This window comes from Nicotiana attenuata, unplaced genomic scaffold (genome assembly GCF_001879085.1).
Source record: "Nicotiana attenuata strain UT unplaced genomic scaffold, NIATTr2, whole genome shotgun sequence".
Classification (NCBI taxonomy): domain Eukaryota; kingdom Viridiplantae; phylum Streptophyta; class Magnoliopsida; order Solanales; family Solanaceae; genus Nicotiana; species Nicotiana attenuata.
The window spans coordinates 131024-147175 of NW_017671648.1; the positions used below are offsets into that span (position 1 = coordinate 131024).

General features: G+C 36.5%; 2 protein-coding genes across 2 annotated transcripts; one reads left to right on the top strand and one right to left on the bottom strand.

Moving 5' to 3' along the window:
- The first annotated feature begins 257 nt into the window (after positions 1–257).
- Positions 258–11755, top strand: LOC109209480. Its single transcript, XM_019372751.1, has 2 exons — positions 258–975; positions 11278–11755. Exons 1-2 carry the CDS (start codon positions 764–766, stop codon positions 11333–11335), a joined length of 270 nt encoding a protein of 89 aa, XP_019228296.1. The 5' UTR covers positions 258–763; the 3' UTR covers positions 11336–11755.
- Positions 11756–11843: 88 nt separating this feature from the next.
- Positions 11844–14388, bottom strand: LOC109209479 (histone H2A.Z-specific chaperone CHZ1). Its single transcript, XM_019372750.1, has 3 exons — positions 14229–14388; positions 13878–13948; positions 11844–12976 (listed from the first exon to the last, which is right to left on the bottom strand). The coding sequence occupies exons 1-3, from the start codon at positions 14301–14303 to the stop codon at positions 12295–12297; spliced, it is 828 nt and encodes a 275-aa protein (XP_019228295.1). The 5' UTR covers positions 14304–14388; the 3' UTR covers positions 11844–12294.
- Between the last annotated feature and the right edge of the window lie 1764 nt (positions 14389–16152).

Sequence of the window (16152 nt, forward strand, 5' to 3'; positions counted from 1 at the left end):
TATTAATACAATCATGTTTTTTGAACAAATCGCTGAGATAGGAAAATGAGTCCAACTAGTTGTTCCTGGACCATAATTTTTTATATATATTTTAAATATTTTAGATTATCATGACCTATAATATTTTAAGTAGTTTTTAAATATATAAATTTTATTTCGAATTTTTTAAAAAATTCTATGTACAAATATCTGATCAAAATAAAGAAAAGTGTTATTATTGAAATAGAGAGTATTTTTTGAGCTTCCACAAATAATAACCAAAGTAAACGCACACTTCTCTCTTTGTAATCATTCTCTCTCTCTCTCTCTCTCTCTCTCTCTCTCTCTCACACACACACACACACACACACTCTCCTGTCTCCCTTTCTGTTTCTCTCTCTTTTTTCCAATCTAATCATACAAATTCAAGGGGTTTTTGATCCATTTTCCTTCACATTGAGAGAGGGGAAAAAGAATTCTTGGAGCTTCAATTGTTTGACCCTTTATTTGTTCTTTAAAAAAGCTGAGTTTTTTAATGCATACCCATATGGTTTTTATGAGGATTTGAAGATCAAGAATCTGCAAATTCCATGTTTTATTGTTATTTAGAAGCTGAATTTTTGTGGGTCGTGAAGATAATGCATTAAATCTTGGAATTTTGTTGCAAAGATTTGAGCTTTTGCAATGGGATTATTGGTTATGCATTGGAATTATCTAATTTTGGGGGTTCTTTAAGTAATATTTAGCAGGAAAAAAAGCTTTCTTTTATTGTGTATTTTGGCAAATGGATACAAAAAATAAAGAATTTAAAGGGGAGAAAAATAAGTATGTAGATAGTGTGGAAGCTTCTAAAGATGAGGATGATGAGACTAAAGCATTGTTGTTGCCTTGTAAAAAAGGTGGGTTGTCAAAAGATAAAGGCAAACCAAAGAGGAAAGTGCAGTGGAATGATACAAATGGAAATAAACTTGCTGAGGTTTTGGAATTTCAGCCAAGGTAAATTTTTTTTGATCAAATTCTCTTCATTCAGCTATTATTTGGCTTCTAGCTACTAACTTATACTAGTTAATAATATAGAAGTTTTGGTCCATAAGATTTGTTTCAAAGTTTAAGTTTCCTCTGATTATATGTGAATTGTATTGGTTGCTCGTCAAGGAGAAGCATACTGATCACGCCCAACTATGCCTTATAAAAAGGACAATGCGAGCGTTGCAAATATAATCCGGTTTACAAGTCCGGAGTCGAATCCCACAGAGAACTAAGGTTTAGCTACAGCTGTTCGCTATCACCAAGAAGACAAGTTTGAACAATTCCTAACTTATAGATATTAAGATTCTTGTGTTTAACTACTTAACTAATAAATTAAAACAGTAAATTAATAACTAACGATACTGAGGGTTAGAGAAAAGATTAAGGAGGTCTAGAGTTATGATTTCCCCAATTGTCGGAATCCTTCCCGCTATGTCTTCTATAATTTCGCCTAAGTATTCTCTACCGATCATGAGCACTCTTATTACCGTAAATCTCTCCCGAGTAATTACGACAATTTACTAGACGCACTCTCCCGAGCTACGCTAGCTGGCTTTTAATACAGCTCACTTCAGATCGCACCCAAGGCTTCGTTATCCCTAATCCCACCTTTAAACCCTCGGTTATTGATCCCTCATATACTCTGGGAGTGGTGTTGTTCAACAATTACCTAAATATGCACTCTCTCCCGAGTTATGCATACTAAATAGGCACAGCTAATTGAGAGCTCTTCAACCAACCACAATATAAACGTAGTTGAACAAATAGAGAAAAGCTATGGCTCAATTATATAAAAACATAACAAGAATTTATCCTACAAAAGGTTCTATCAAAACTCTAGATAACAAATTAGCTATTCATAATAGTATGTAAAACTACAATACTAAAAGTCATAACCAACAATGAAAAATAGGAAGAGGAAGGAAAAACTTGTAGAAGAATTCTCCGCCTTGCTCCCAATGTGTTCTTGCCTCCAACGGTGTTGTCTAACCCTAAAGTAGTGTCTCTCCGCCTCCTTAGGTCTAATTTGTGTCCAAAATATGTCCCCCTTTTGTTCTTGGCCGGCCTCCTTTGTTTAATATAGGGTTTAGGACTTAAAAATTCCATGTTTTGCACTTTAGTCCCTGCAATTTTCGCTTCCTGCCGGGGTTTTGCCGCGGTGGAACCGCGGCCAAACATGCCCTCTGATTCTTCAGTTGTCCGCGACCATCTTCTGCCGCGGTCGCGGAAAAACCGCGGTTTTTCACCCTGTTCCGTTTGGAATTTGGAAAAACGTAAAACATGAAAGTTGTAGCCCTTTGAGTTAGCTTTCCAACCATATATTGTGGAGCCCAAATGGAGTTCTGAGCAAAAAGTTATGTCTATTTTACTAGACAGTGCGCAATATGCCTCGTCAAGTCTTCGTTCGTACTTAATTATCAAATTTGACCTCCGAACACGATCCCGACTTAATTCCTTGAGATTTTACTCAGACTTCAAAGCTTCAAATCACTTAAATTCATTCCATAACATATATATAGCTCGGAATCACACCTACAAGGCATAAAACACACAATTAGTGCAAAACACTAGCGATTAAAGCGCAAACTCAATTAAAGTGCAGTAAATTCGAGTGTAATAAGCGACTAAAATATGCAATTATAGCCTATCATCAACACCCCACACTTAAACCATTGCTCGTCCTCGAGCAATCAAACTACATTTTTTTTTATAGACACGACCTTTTTAAACAATTCTCCTAACTCATCACACCAAGAGTATTTAAAATAGACTAAGCACAAAAGCATATCTTCACCTCAAAATTTGACTCACAAGTACCACACGTTATTCACAACTCACCCATTTACTCTAATATAGAGGTCACTGACATTGCCTTTCCTTCATGAATCATGTGCCCTCACACAACAAAAGAGAGTAGTTCCACACAATAAAATTTAAGAACACTTAGGAACTCAAGATAGAAAGAATTCACTCACTCTCAGAAATAACATTCATATGCCACAAAAGATGCATCATAAGCTTGCCCGTAGTGTACTACTCCACTAATCGAGCTCATTCAATCTTGGATCAATTAGGACTTTATTTGGTTGTAATGTAGGCTACAGGACGGGTAGGAATACATTTAGATATAAGAGTGACTACACCTCCCTAAGCACTTTAATACATACATTTTAACATTTAAACCCCATACTTATGTCAAACCAAAATTCCACCTTCACATCAATGTAAATTATCCCATTCTTCTTTAAGCACACTTACGTCAAGAGCCACCACTTATCAAGGAATTTTTTTTCACAACAATCCAACTATTTTATTTTTTTTCAATTCAAGTGGCTCTTACTTTTTTCAAAACAGTGCACCTTTCTCCTTATTTCATTAGTTCCACTCAAAAGCCAAACCAACCACCCCACACTTTAACTTTTACACAGTTCATAATAATTCAAGTGCTCATGAGAGGTTAAAAGGTTAAAACAAATGATTAATTCGAACAAATGGGTAAGGCTTGTAATGTGGTTGCCAAAGAAACAGGATTACAGGCTCAAAGGGGTTAACTACGATACATAATAATTAGGCGGGTAAAATATACATATCTGGCTCAACAAAGAAATGCCTATATCACTTCCTAGACTGAATAAAACTACTATTTCGCTTTGCAAACACACGGGGCAAGTTCTAGGCATCAAATGCAATGCACAGAATATCACAAAACCTTACACACACATGGCACATAACTCACTCAGGATTGGATTCATCAAGACACCCTAGTCAGAGCAGTTAAGCAAATTTAAGATCATACAATTTAAGGTACTTATACAAGAGTCAAAAACTGAGCCTAAGCGTCACAGCCAAAGTACTCACTATTCTCAAGGCATAACAAAGTCAAGAGATATTGCTTCATTTCAAAACAAAACACAATGGCTCCTATTCCCAAAAAAAAAACTAACTACACCCGGTTCAAATAAAACCCTTGGAAAAGAACCGTGGTTTAAAGAAAAACCAAGGGGTAATTGCTACACTACCTAACAAAACAAAAAATCTTTTTGGTATTTTCTTTAGACTTACTTCCCTCAAGAAAACTGTCTAGAAGATCCGTCATCAGGAAAAGTCCAATCTTTTAAAAAAAAAAACACAGCTAAAGTAGCATGAAAAATCACCCAGACAATCTCCTCACCCCACACTTAAAATTGTGCATTGTCCCCAATGCACACCCATACATACAAGAGGGTAAAAGAAACTCCCTGGTAGGCCAAAGGCCGAAGCACTAGCAGTTCATGGGGTACTCAGACTTCTCCCAAGCTTGGTCCTTCGTGTGGGTACCTCACACTTAGTTCCAACCATTTGGTTTGCTGATGCATCCTTCCAATACCTTTGCTTTCCATGCTCCTAGAAAATAAAAAAATTGACACTACAAAAATAATACAATTAAAAAAAAAAAAAAAATAAATAAAAGAAAGCAATAAAGCTGGGTTGCCTCCCAACAAGCGCTTGATTTAACGTCGCGGCACGACGTGAATCACTTTCTGCCTCCACTTTGAACTTATGAATCGGACCCCAAGTTTTGATTCTGCTCTATGATCATGCTCCTGGGGTGGTGGAACGAATCTGACTGGCCCAATAAAATAATGTAGTATTCTGCACTTCTTGGCCTTTATATGAGGTGTGTAATCCCGACTTTCTGGCAAGAAGAATTCCAGAATGTAAGCACTTTGTTCCTCATTCCTTGACTCCTCAAATGGCTCGGACGACTCTATTTCCATATCATCATCTAAACACAATGTGGAAAAATGCTTGGAGTGAGGACCAATGCGCTCAACTACATGAACATTGGGACTATCTACATTCTCAACACTAATGACAATAGAGTCAACTAAATATGTATCCTCAATATCCTTGGTTGACTCTAGTATCTCTTCTACAACATCGACATCCTCAAAATCTAGTGTGATTGATTGTTGGTGTTCTACTCTAGCCTCCTCCTCTAGCTCATCAATTTCTGTATCTAATTCACGCTCTTCTTGGATACTATTCACAATATTGGCTTGTTGAGCATTAAAAACTTCAACCAGTTGACTCATGTGAACTTTCAAGTTGTGAATAGTTTCCTCCTGCCTTTCTATCCGCAGTAGTAATTTACTCTGTTGTTCCAAAATGCACTTTAACATATCTTCGAGCTTCTTTAGGTCAGCTTCCCTAGGTTCTTTGTTCCTATTAACTTCACCAGAAAAAGAAGAACCATCAAAGTAAGGGGTTGGGGGAAGGTAAGAAATATAAGCACAACCGTGAAAGTGACCATCTTGACCACCACACATATCACACACATTCCACACATAAGATTGAGTTGGTGCACAAAACTCGCTCTCAGGAATATTTTGATAATTTTGCCCTGGGTGGTTTCCTTCACAATATGCATAAGGAGGATCAAAAGTAGAATTACCAACAACAAAATTCTCATAATTCCATGATGTCATGTTTCTCAAATAAACAAATAAAACAAAATAAAAAAAAATAAAAAAAATCAAATAATAAAATAAAAGTTCAAACTTGAAACCTAGCAATATGTACACCTACAACTACACCGTTAGTTCCCCGGCAACGGCGCCAAAATTTGATCACGCCCAACTATGCCTTATAAAAAGGACAATGCGGTCGTTGCAAATATAATCCGGTTTACAAGTCCGGAGTCGAATCCCACAGAGAACTAAGGTTTAGCTACAGCTGTTCACTATCACCAAGAAGACAAGCTTGAACAATTCCTAACTTATAGATATTAAGATTCTTGTGTTTAACTAATTAACTAATAAATTAAAATAGTAAATTAACAACTAACGATACTGAGGGTTAGAGAAAAGATTAAGGAGGTCTAGAGTTATGATTTCCCCAATTGTCGGAATCCTTCCCGCTATGTCTTCTATAATTTCGCCTAAGTATTCTCTACCGATCATGAGCACTCTTATTACCGTAAATCTCTCCCGAGTAATTACGACAATTTACTAGACGCACTCTCCCGAGCTATGCTAGCTGGCTTTTAATACAGCTCACTTCAGATCGCACCCAAGGCTTCGTTATCCCTAATCTCACCTTTAAACCCTCGGTTATTGATCCCTCATATACTCTGGGAGTGGTGTTGTTCAACAATTACCTAAATATGCACTCTCTCCCGAGTTATGCGTACTAAATAGGCACAGCTAATTGAGAGCTCTTCAACCAACCACAATATAAACGTAGTTGAACAAATAGAGAAAAGCTATGGCTCAATTATATAAAAACATAACAAGAATTTATCCTACAAAAGGTTCTATCAAAACTCTAGATAACAAATTAGCTATTCATAATAGTATGTAAAACTACAATACTAAAAGTCATAACCAACAATGAAAAATAGGAAGAGGAAGGAAAAACTTGTAGAAGAATTCTCCGCCTTGCTCCCAATGTGTTCTTGCCTCCAAGGGTGTTGTCTAACCCTAAAGTAGTGTCTCTCCGCCTCCTTAGGTCTAATTTGTGTCCAAAATATGTCCCCCTTTTGTTCTTGGCCGGCCTCCTTTGTTTAATATAGGGTTTAGGACTTAAAAATTCAATGTTTTGCACTTTAGTCCCTGCAATTTTCGCTTCCTGCCGCGGTTTTGCCGCGGTCGCGGTGGAACCGCGGCCAAACATGCCCTCTGATTCTTCAGTTGTCCGCGACCATCTTCTGCCGCGGTTCTGCCGCGGTCGCGGAAAAACCGCGGTTTTTCACCCTGTTCCGTTTGGAATTTAGATAAACGTAAAACATGAAAGTTGTAGCCCTTTGAGTTAGCTTTCCAACCATATATTGTGGAGCCCAAATGGAGTTATGAGCAAAAAGTTATGTCTATTTTACTAGACAGTGCGCAATATGCCTCGTCAAGTCTTCGTTCGTACTTAATTATCAAATTTGACCTCCGAACACGATCCCGGCTTAATTCCTTGAGATTTTACTCAGGCTTCAAAGCTTCAAATCACTTAAATTCATTCCATAACATATATATATAGCTCGGAATCACACCTACAAGGCATAAAACACACAATTAGTGCAAAACACTAGTGATTAAAGCGCAAACTCAATTAAAGTGCAGTAAATTCGAGTGTAATAAGCGACTAAAATATGCAATTATAGCCTATCATCACATACTAGCTAAATAAGTTCCATATTTTACACAGTCGATCAGAAGAGAAGCCTTGGGGTGACTAGTAAGGTTGTTGCCATGTGACCAGGAGCCAGGAGGTCACGGGTTCGAGCCGGGAAAACAGCCTCTTGCAAAAATGCAGGGTAAGGCTGCGTACGATAGACCCTTGTGGTCGGGCCCTTCCCTCACCCTGCGCATAGCGGGAGCTTAGTGCCCCGGACTGCCCTTTATTTTACACAGTCGATCACTAGAATAAATGTGGCAAAGGAATAATTTTCATTAGAATTATTTATCATGTAGTACTTAAGTCTTTATCAAAAAAAAAAAAAAGTTATAGTAACTTAGTCTGATAGTTTTTTGATTTATCAAAAAATTAAAACAAAATAAAAAAAGAAATTACTTAAGTGTGGTATTTCGTTTATGTCAAATCTGAAACACGGTACTAAATGATGTATATGTAGCCTGTATGTGGATATCTTTTCAATGATACGCAGATTGATTAAGTGAATCGCAGCTGTAGACTGTCTGTCCGCGATGCTATTGTGCTTGGCATATAGGAATATAAGCAGCAAAATATAGCCTGTTATTATTAGTTCCCAAGCGGATTACTGAGTAGTTGAGCCACAGTAGTAACAACCTGGAGTTCCATGTTCGTATCCCAGCTACAACACTTAATGTGAGCTCGTATGCTCCAACTTTGATGGGCATGTTTACCCAGAACCTGTGATTGTGGACAGTCGCAAGCTACTTGGTGGATTAGTCGAGGTGTGCCAAACTGGCAATGACACCGCCATCATCCACAAGAAAAAAGGCATGCGATCATTAGATTTCCTAAACTAATAGCTGATGAACTGTTAGGCCTTAATGGTGCATGTTCTAATCCTGACTCCATTGTTGGCCTGATCTGGTCAGTCTACAAGCTTCACTGTTAGCATCGGGCAATGTAACAATTTAATGCTCACCCTATCCAAAAAAGCAAAAACACAGTGAAAAAATGCCAAAGTAGTACGCCATCCAAATGCAGCATGGTGTCATTTTATATTGAAGTGTAATTTAGTGGCAACTCCCCCTACTTAGGAGCACTCCTATTTGAGCAATATAGGCATTTAATGAGCTATCAGTACTCGTTTAGTTTTAACTTGCCCATCTATTCTATTCATTATAGGTTTCTCAAATATCTAAAGACCCTTGCAGAAGCAAGTACTAGTGTAGACTTTAAAAGTTCTTGGACTAAGAAATATGTGTGCAGCCTGAGAAGAGAAGTAGGATTAACAACTTGGGAGAGGTGAAGCCTTTTCTCATGTTGTGACTTATCGACAATACTATTGCATATAGAGCCATCTGCTTGGAACTGTGTGTCTCTACAGTTTGCTTTAGTACGTCATCACAATAAAATTGAGCAGTAGAGTATATGTGTCTTGACAAAATTTCAGCAACCAACATGATACTTTGATTGGATTTTGAAGGTGGTAAGATATTTTTGTAAGGTGGCTAGAGTTGGACTGTTTCCGGAATTCAGTACCATGCCTCCAGATTTAATTTGACATATGAACTAGGAGGTCCAATACTTTCGCTAGGGGGATTGAACTATGAAAAGGAAGGGTAGAAAGATTTACAAAGTGAAAGAGGAGTCATAAGCTTATTTTCTCTCTTTTTTTTTTTTTTTTTTTGTGTGTGTGTGTGTGTGTGTGTCAGAATATGGGAAGTTCCTCCATGTTAGCTTTTTCCACCCTTTGGGACAGAGGAGAAACTAAATCATTTCCATTTCTCTAAGAAAATGATAGATACTTCACTCGAGGGAACCAAACAGATTGTAAGGGGTTTTAACGCAGTTGGAGCAATGCTTCTCTCTTCTTTAACAGCATTGCTATCGCTTACTGTGGTCCTCTTATGTGTGAGGAAAAATAACCGCAGTTTCCATTCGATCAGGAGAAATGAGGTAAGAGATAACCAGAGTTCGGTTGAAGCCTCGTGTATAATTAAGGTAGCTTGTTACTTATCGAAAAAATAAATTAAGGTAGCTTGCTTCGTAGGTGCTAACTGACACCTTTTTACTTGTGCTTTCAATTAAAGTTGCTAGTTTTCTGAAATTTTCTTGTCTGACTTTGCACATGAATTAAGAGTAAATTTATGTTTATTGCTTAGGCTTAGCTAAGAGGAACTGGGGATGGTAAATGGGGCTGATGATTCTTTCTTCCGCCACAGTTTTAACCTGCCCTTCCCTTCCATGTATAACATAATCCCCTATTTACACCCTGCCTACCTCCACTCCTCTTAACTTCTTTCTCTTTTTAAAACTTTTCTATTTCAGTTTGCTTCTTTTTTTTCGTTTTCATATTTTGTCCTCTGAATTATAGTGATCGTTTTTACTCTAACAACTAGGTTGAAGTTTAATCTTATACTGTTATAATAAAAATATACAAGGAAGTGCAAATAATTCCCTAAAGAACCATGATGATAGCTAGCAACAACCATATTGGATGAATAAATCCTTGCAAAAATTCTCGTACTATTTCCCAGAACTATTACAATGCAAAAACATAACATTCCAATGGAGATTACCGAAAAGCCAAATCTGCTAACTAGTTTTGCCTTTTCTTTTTCTCCTTTCAAAGATAGCCAATCATCTCGGAAATCAGATCGAAGAGGCTTCAACATCGGCCAAATCCCCATCTAATATGTTTAAAATTATGCATCTTACCAAACTGGTCATTGAGATTCACTATAAGGTTGAAGGTCAAAGCCCTTTCCTCAGATGAAAGCTGTTCCTATACTACCAATTAAATGATCTAAAAGCATCATAAGCAGTAAAGCTTAAGTTAGAAACTAACTTTTCTATTTTCTCAAATCAAAAAACAAAGCTCACATAAGTCCCAGTAGAATAATCCTGAATACTCAACCCTAACCCTGAACAAAAACTCTTTTTCCAAAGCTTCAAGAAAATACACTAAATCCAACAATGAAGAATACAAACATTTCATAAACTAACTAATATTAACCAGGCATAACACAAAACTACAGAAACCCACTACATCTTTCTGTCGTCGCAGATTAAAAGTGGTTATATCGGAGGCATCGAGACACCTGTTGCTCCCTACCCTGCCCCCACTATATATTTTACTATTTTAGAAAGAAAAAGAAAAACATTGATCGCCATCCTGCCCTGCCCTGTCTACCTAAGCATTGTCCTGACCCACCTTGCCCTCTTACCATCCCTAGTGGAAACACATAAACCTCGTAATTTGATGTTTGGTTTCTAAAACGGAAAAGGGCAAAAACTAACTGACGGGTGGAAAAATGATTCCGGCGTGACTATTTGGCTCTATATAATAAAGAGTAGAAGTTCAAATGTAATATCTACCTCATCCCAGTATATTCATATTGTTCTAAAATGGAATTTCTACCCCTTCCAGTTCAGCAAGGGTAGAAGTTCCGTTTTGAAACAATATGATTATACTGGATGAGGTAGAAATTGCATTTGTAATCTTATGATATCTTATATTTAGCTTTCCTTCCAAATGGTGACGGTTATATAGTTGAGTACCTTTTCTTATAGTATAAATTGGCAATTATCCTTGGACTTCCATGCTCTGAGTCATTACTAATTTCATAATTATTGTATGATATATAAAGGTCCTACTGAACTAGTTTCTGTAGTGTTCTACATAAGCTAAACGTGGTGTCATATGATGCATCATAAAGATGTATATTGCCCAACATTCGGATTAAGATGAGAAAATCTATCAATTTCCTTTATCCAAAAAAACAACTAAACTAAAAAAAATCTCACTTTCATAATAAATTTGACTTTTGACGGTTAACGGTTTACATCCAGAACAAGTGTAGGTATTGAATTCTTGTTAATGAGCCACTGTGTTATGTTTTCTCATTGTTGGCGATCTGGCACTTGCAGTTGCAGGACACTGGTCGATAGAGCTTGTGAATGTTTGTTTGTTTTCTCTATTTAGTTCATTAAAAAGACAAAATGTATTTACTTTTACCCCGAGCTGTGGAATGTGTAATGATTAGTTCTGAAATTTGGAATTATATGCAATGTTTTTAGTAGATGACTAAACTATAGTTTGTTTGGATTGCTCTAACGCATAAATTTTTGTTTGTTTTGCAGTGATGTCAGTGACTCAGATGACGATGAATCAGATTCTTGCATTTGTAGAATAATGTAGTTCTCAGTGAATGCACTACCAAACCAGTTCTCCTTTGACTTAATACAGGGTGAATCAACGCGTGAATCTCCTTGATTCACATCTTATATAGCCTTCAATAACAGCAGCTTGTTAAAGAGAGTCAACTGTCTCTAATTTTTGTTCAAGTTATCTGGTACCTCGAGTCAAATGAATCGACCCTTTCCTTTGTACACAATCAGATAGAGAGAATGACTTCCTCTGTTGTATGTAGCATACAGAACCTTCGGGTTTTTCTTGTTTTCTTTTGCTCAATTATAATGTAAATGAGTTTACATGATGATGGTGTTCTAGCATATAGCTGGATGCATAACAAGAATTGGTTTTGTAACAACTTTCTTTCTTCATTTGTCCACTACTTTGTTTTTTTGTAAAAGTAATGTATTACAACATTCATATGCTTCTCAACCACATACAGGTCTCCACAAATGGAATTTTCTGTCCCCCAAATTTGTCTAGAAAAGAATACAACACAACTGCACTCACATACTGTAACAAATCCGATATTACACCCAACCAACTGATTATATTAACTCAACAGTAATTGTAATTACAATGTAGATGCTAACGATAGTAAGGATAAAGCAACAGAAATCTAAGAAGAAAGGGGATGAGAATTAGACTGATACAGAATTGGAGATGAGAAATATAGAAGAAGGGAGATGAGAACAAAGAGCTAAGACTTGACAACTTCCGCATAAAGAATACTCTACCCCCTCTGCTATACTTATAACTAATTTTCCCCTGCCTACATTCAACCTGGGTCCCACAAATAATTATTTAAATTTCCATATATGCCCTCCACTGAGTTACACATACTGTGTCCAAGCATAAAGACAAACAATATTTTACACAAATATCAATCCAAATGTATTTAGGCCATTCTCTGCACTTTCTTTGTTTATATGGTATTGGATTCATCAATCACAACTTGATGATCTTTAGCGATTTACTGTTGCTGCTCCTGCTGAAACCAGCCAGTTTGAGAGACTCGTATCAACTGCAATTTCCTGGGGCTTAGGCTTAGAGTTTTCTTTGGGATTTAGGTCTGCACAATTGATTACTGGCTTTCTAGGCAAAGGTATCTCTTGTTTTCCATCAGATTTGATAATGTTTTCCTTCTGATGTTTCACTTGCTGTGCTCCTCTAGCTTTAACTGCTTTCCATTGAGTGAGATTTTCAACTGGAAGTAGCACAGAATTCCCATACACATTCCTATGATCTTGACCTACTTCATATGTTTCATCCTTGTTCAGCCTTTTATCATTTTCATACTTGTTTTGTGTCTCGTCACCTCCATCTTCATTATCATCATCATCATCATCATCATCATCATCGCTAACGCCATAGTCTTCTTCATCAAGATCATCGATATCACTTTCCTCAAGTGTTATCTCGTCTTCCTCATAGTTGCAGTTATAGTATCGATAACTTGAAGGGTACATAGACATACTTGATTTTGCTGTTTCTTGTTCATTGTATTCACGTTGTGTCTTCTTCTCTTCATCTGAGAAATATGTTGAGTTGTTGTCATCATCTTGGATTCTCTCATACGCCTTAACATTCAAATTGAAGCTCACTTTCTTTTTTACCTTAGGTTTTGATGATTCTTTAGGCTTATCCCTGCATAAAACCAAATAATTTTTACAAAACTGCCCAACATGAAAGTGGCCACGCAGTCAATCAAGTCGGTAAAAATTATGGGAGATCAAAGAAAACCTAATAAAGTTCGCAAACTACCTGATTAACGTTAATGAAGTCGGTGAAAATTATGAAAGAAAAAAAAACAAATAAAATTCTCGAACTACCTAACATGAAGTGGCTTAAAAGTCGGTGAAATGAGTGAAAATTATAAGAGATCAAGGGGCAAATTCGAATGAGACAAACAAAAAAAACTAGGTGGTTAAATCTCATTTGTCTTAAGCCTTAGTGGGCAAAATTATTCAGTATTTGTGTATTGGAAGATAATAAGTATTTGGTGAAATAGTCAAGATGCATAAACTCATCCGGACACCATCACAACAATGACAATAACAACAAACTCAGTGTAATCCCACAGGTAGGGTCTGGGAAGGCTAATGTGTACGCAGACCTTACCCCTACCTTGCGAAGGTAAAGAGGATTGGCTCAAGGTGATCCGGACACCACATCCAAAAAAAAAAAAAAAAAAGCTGCCCAATGCCTAAGCTCTCGCTATGCGTAGCGTTCGGGGAAGGGCCGAACCACAAGGATCTATTGTACCAGCCTTATCCTATATTTCTGCAAGATGCTGTTTGCAGGGCTCGAACCCGTGACCTCTTGATCACATGGCAACAACTTTACTAGTTATGCCAAGGCTCCCCTTCTCCCGCAATGTGCAGGGTCCGGTGAAGGGCCGGACCACAAAAGTCTATTGTACGCAATCTTACCCTTCATTTCTACAAGCGTCTATTTCCACGGCTCAGACTTGTGATCTCATGATTCACACACCACCATTATCAAAATTGTACGGAAAAAAATGAAAATTCATGTGTTACTGACTAACCTGGGTTCAGAATTTACAGAATCTGCAGCATTTGCCTTCTCAGAGTCTAGTTGTACATACTTTTGATGCACCTAAAAACAAGATTCAAAGAAAGCAAACATATTGGAATCCAAATAACACAAGGGAAACACTTCATATGAAAGGATATGGCTTCATCCAACTCATATATATATAAAAAAAAAAAAGTCTAAATTTTGCTTAGAATTAGAATCAACACTAGTATAAACCTTCATTTCTAACTAACTCATCACACCTATAACCATTTAAATTAAACTTGAAAAACGTGTCATATGAAACAAACAGAAGTTAAAATTGACACAAATTAATTTAACAAACAGTTGTATAACTTACTTGGAACTTGTTACAAGGTTTTATACGCTTTTGTTTCTTGGTCGTAAAACCAAAACAGCCAAGAAAACATCCCATTTCTTTTTTAGATCTCTGCTTTCTTGATTTTCCCAAAAAACCCTGCAGAGAAAATGGAGGAAGATTTTGTCTTTTATATTTGCAGTGTGTTTATATGAAAGTTTGTTGGTTGGTGGGGGGGGGGGGGGGTGAGGTGGGCGGTAGGGGAGAATGGTGGCTTTTTTTGGTAATGAAGGATTTAAATATGTTGCCTCCAACGGTATTTGAAAAATAGGAACGTTAAGAAAAAGGGATAGAAAAAATAATGAAGTAGTAGGGTAGTGGGTAAAAAGACAAGGTTCAAAACCAGTTTGCCAGCTTTTTTCTGATTTCTGTAATATTGAGATTCTATTTTTCTAATAAAATTTTAATTACCCTGTCAAATTCTTTTTAAGAAATTTTAAAGATATTTTTGAATTTTTTGATATTTGACAAGAGGTACAGAAAGATTTTAGAAAAGTTAATGTAAGGACTTGAAAATATTTAAATAAATGTTAAAAGAATTTAATTGTAGTTTTATGACTACTCTTATCTAATAGTATATAATATGCCTGAAATTGGTAATAAGATTGCTTTGTGAAGTTTTGAAGATTTGTTTTTTCTATACTCTTTTATCTTCTTTTTTCTATTTCTTTTGGATGGAAAGGCTTGGGTTAAAGGAAAAGGAAAGAAAAAGATCTTAGTCAAAATTGAATGTTTAGTACGAGGGATAAGGGATAATTAATTCTGGTCGTAAATTTGAGATGAATTTATCTCACATTTGGTTGAGATAAAATTACGGTATTACTTATCCTGAGATTATAGTATTATTTTTATCCTTACAAAAGGGCAAAATAACAATCCTGAGATAATTAATTCTGGAATAACTTATTTCCAACCAAACGACCCAGGAGGTAATGTGAAGTAACTGGAGCTTTCCGCAAATTGATGTTGACAAAACTCTAATAAATGAATCACTTTTTGAATTCTTTGTCTTTCATCAATTACATAGTCTAGAATATTTTACATCTAAGGGACCTGCGGCTGCTAGTTTTGCATCTCGAAGCAAGTCTTATCAACTAAAATATACTATGAGAACATTGACTTTCAATATACTGCAAATTTGGAAGTGCTTGAATTTTTGAACATGACGAAACTGGTCTAGGTGTGTGTTCCGTACTTCGGTTCGATATTTAAAAATTTCGATTTGATACTTCAATATTTAATTTTATCAACTACGTATACTGAATACCATACCAAAGTCGTTCGATACGTTCAATATTTCTTATTTGATTCAGTATGACTTCGGTTTATCAATTTGCTTGAAATTTCAATAGAAAATGCAGCGACAACAACAAATTGTTGTCCTATTTCATACATCAACCGAATCAAATTTCATTTAGTAAAATGAAAGCAAGGTAACAAAAAGACATCATCTGGGCAAAGTACAGTCAAACCTCTCCATAACAGTCTCGTTTGTTCCGAATTTTTTTGAATGCTATAGTGAAATGCTATTATAAAGGACAAATATTATAACATAATATAATATTCGATTCCGAAAAAAACTCGATTCTTATAGTGAATGGCTATTATATAGGGATGTTGTTATAGAGAGGTCTGATTGTATAGTCAAACCTCTCTATAACAGCCTCGTTTGTTCCGAATTTTTTTGGCTGCTATAGTGAAGTGTTGTTATAAAGGACATATATTATTATATAATATAATATTCGGTTCCGAAAAAACTCAACTTTTATAGTAATGGCTATTATATAGGGATGTTGTTATGGAGAGGTCTGACTGTATTATACAAACTAGGGCTGGCAAGTGGGCCGATCCAGGACCGGGACCGGCCCAGGACCGCGGCCCATATGGGTTGTGGGCCTAAACGGTC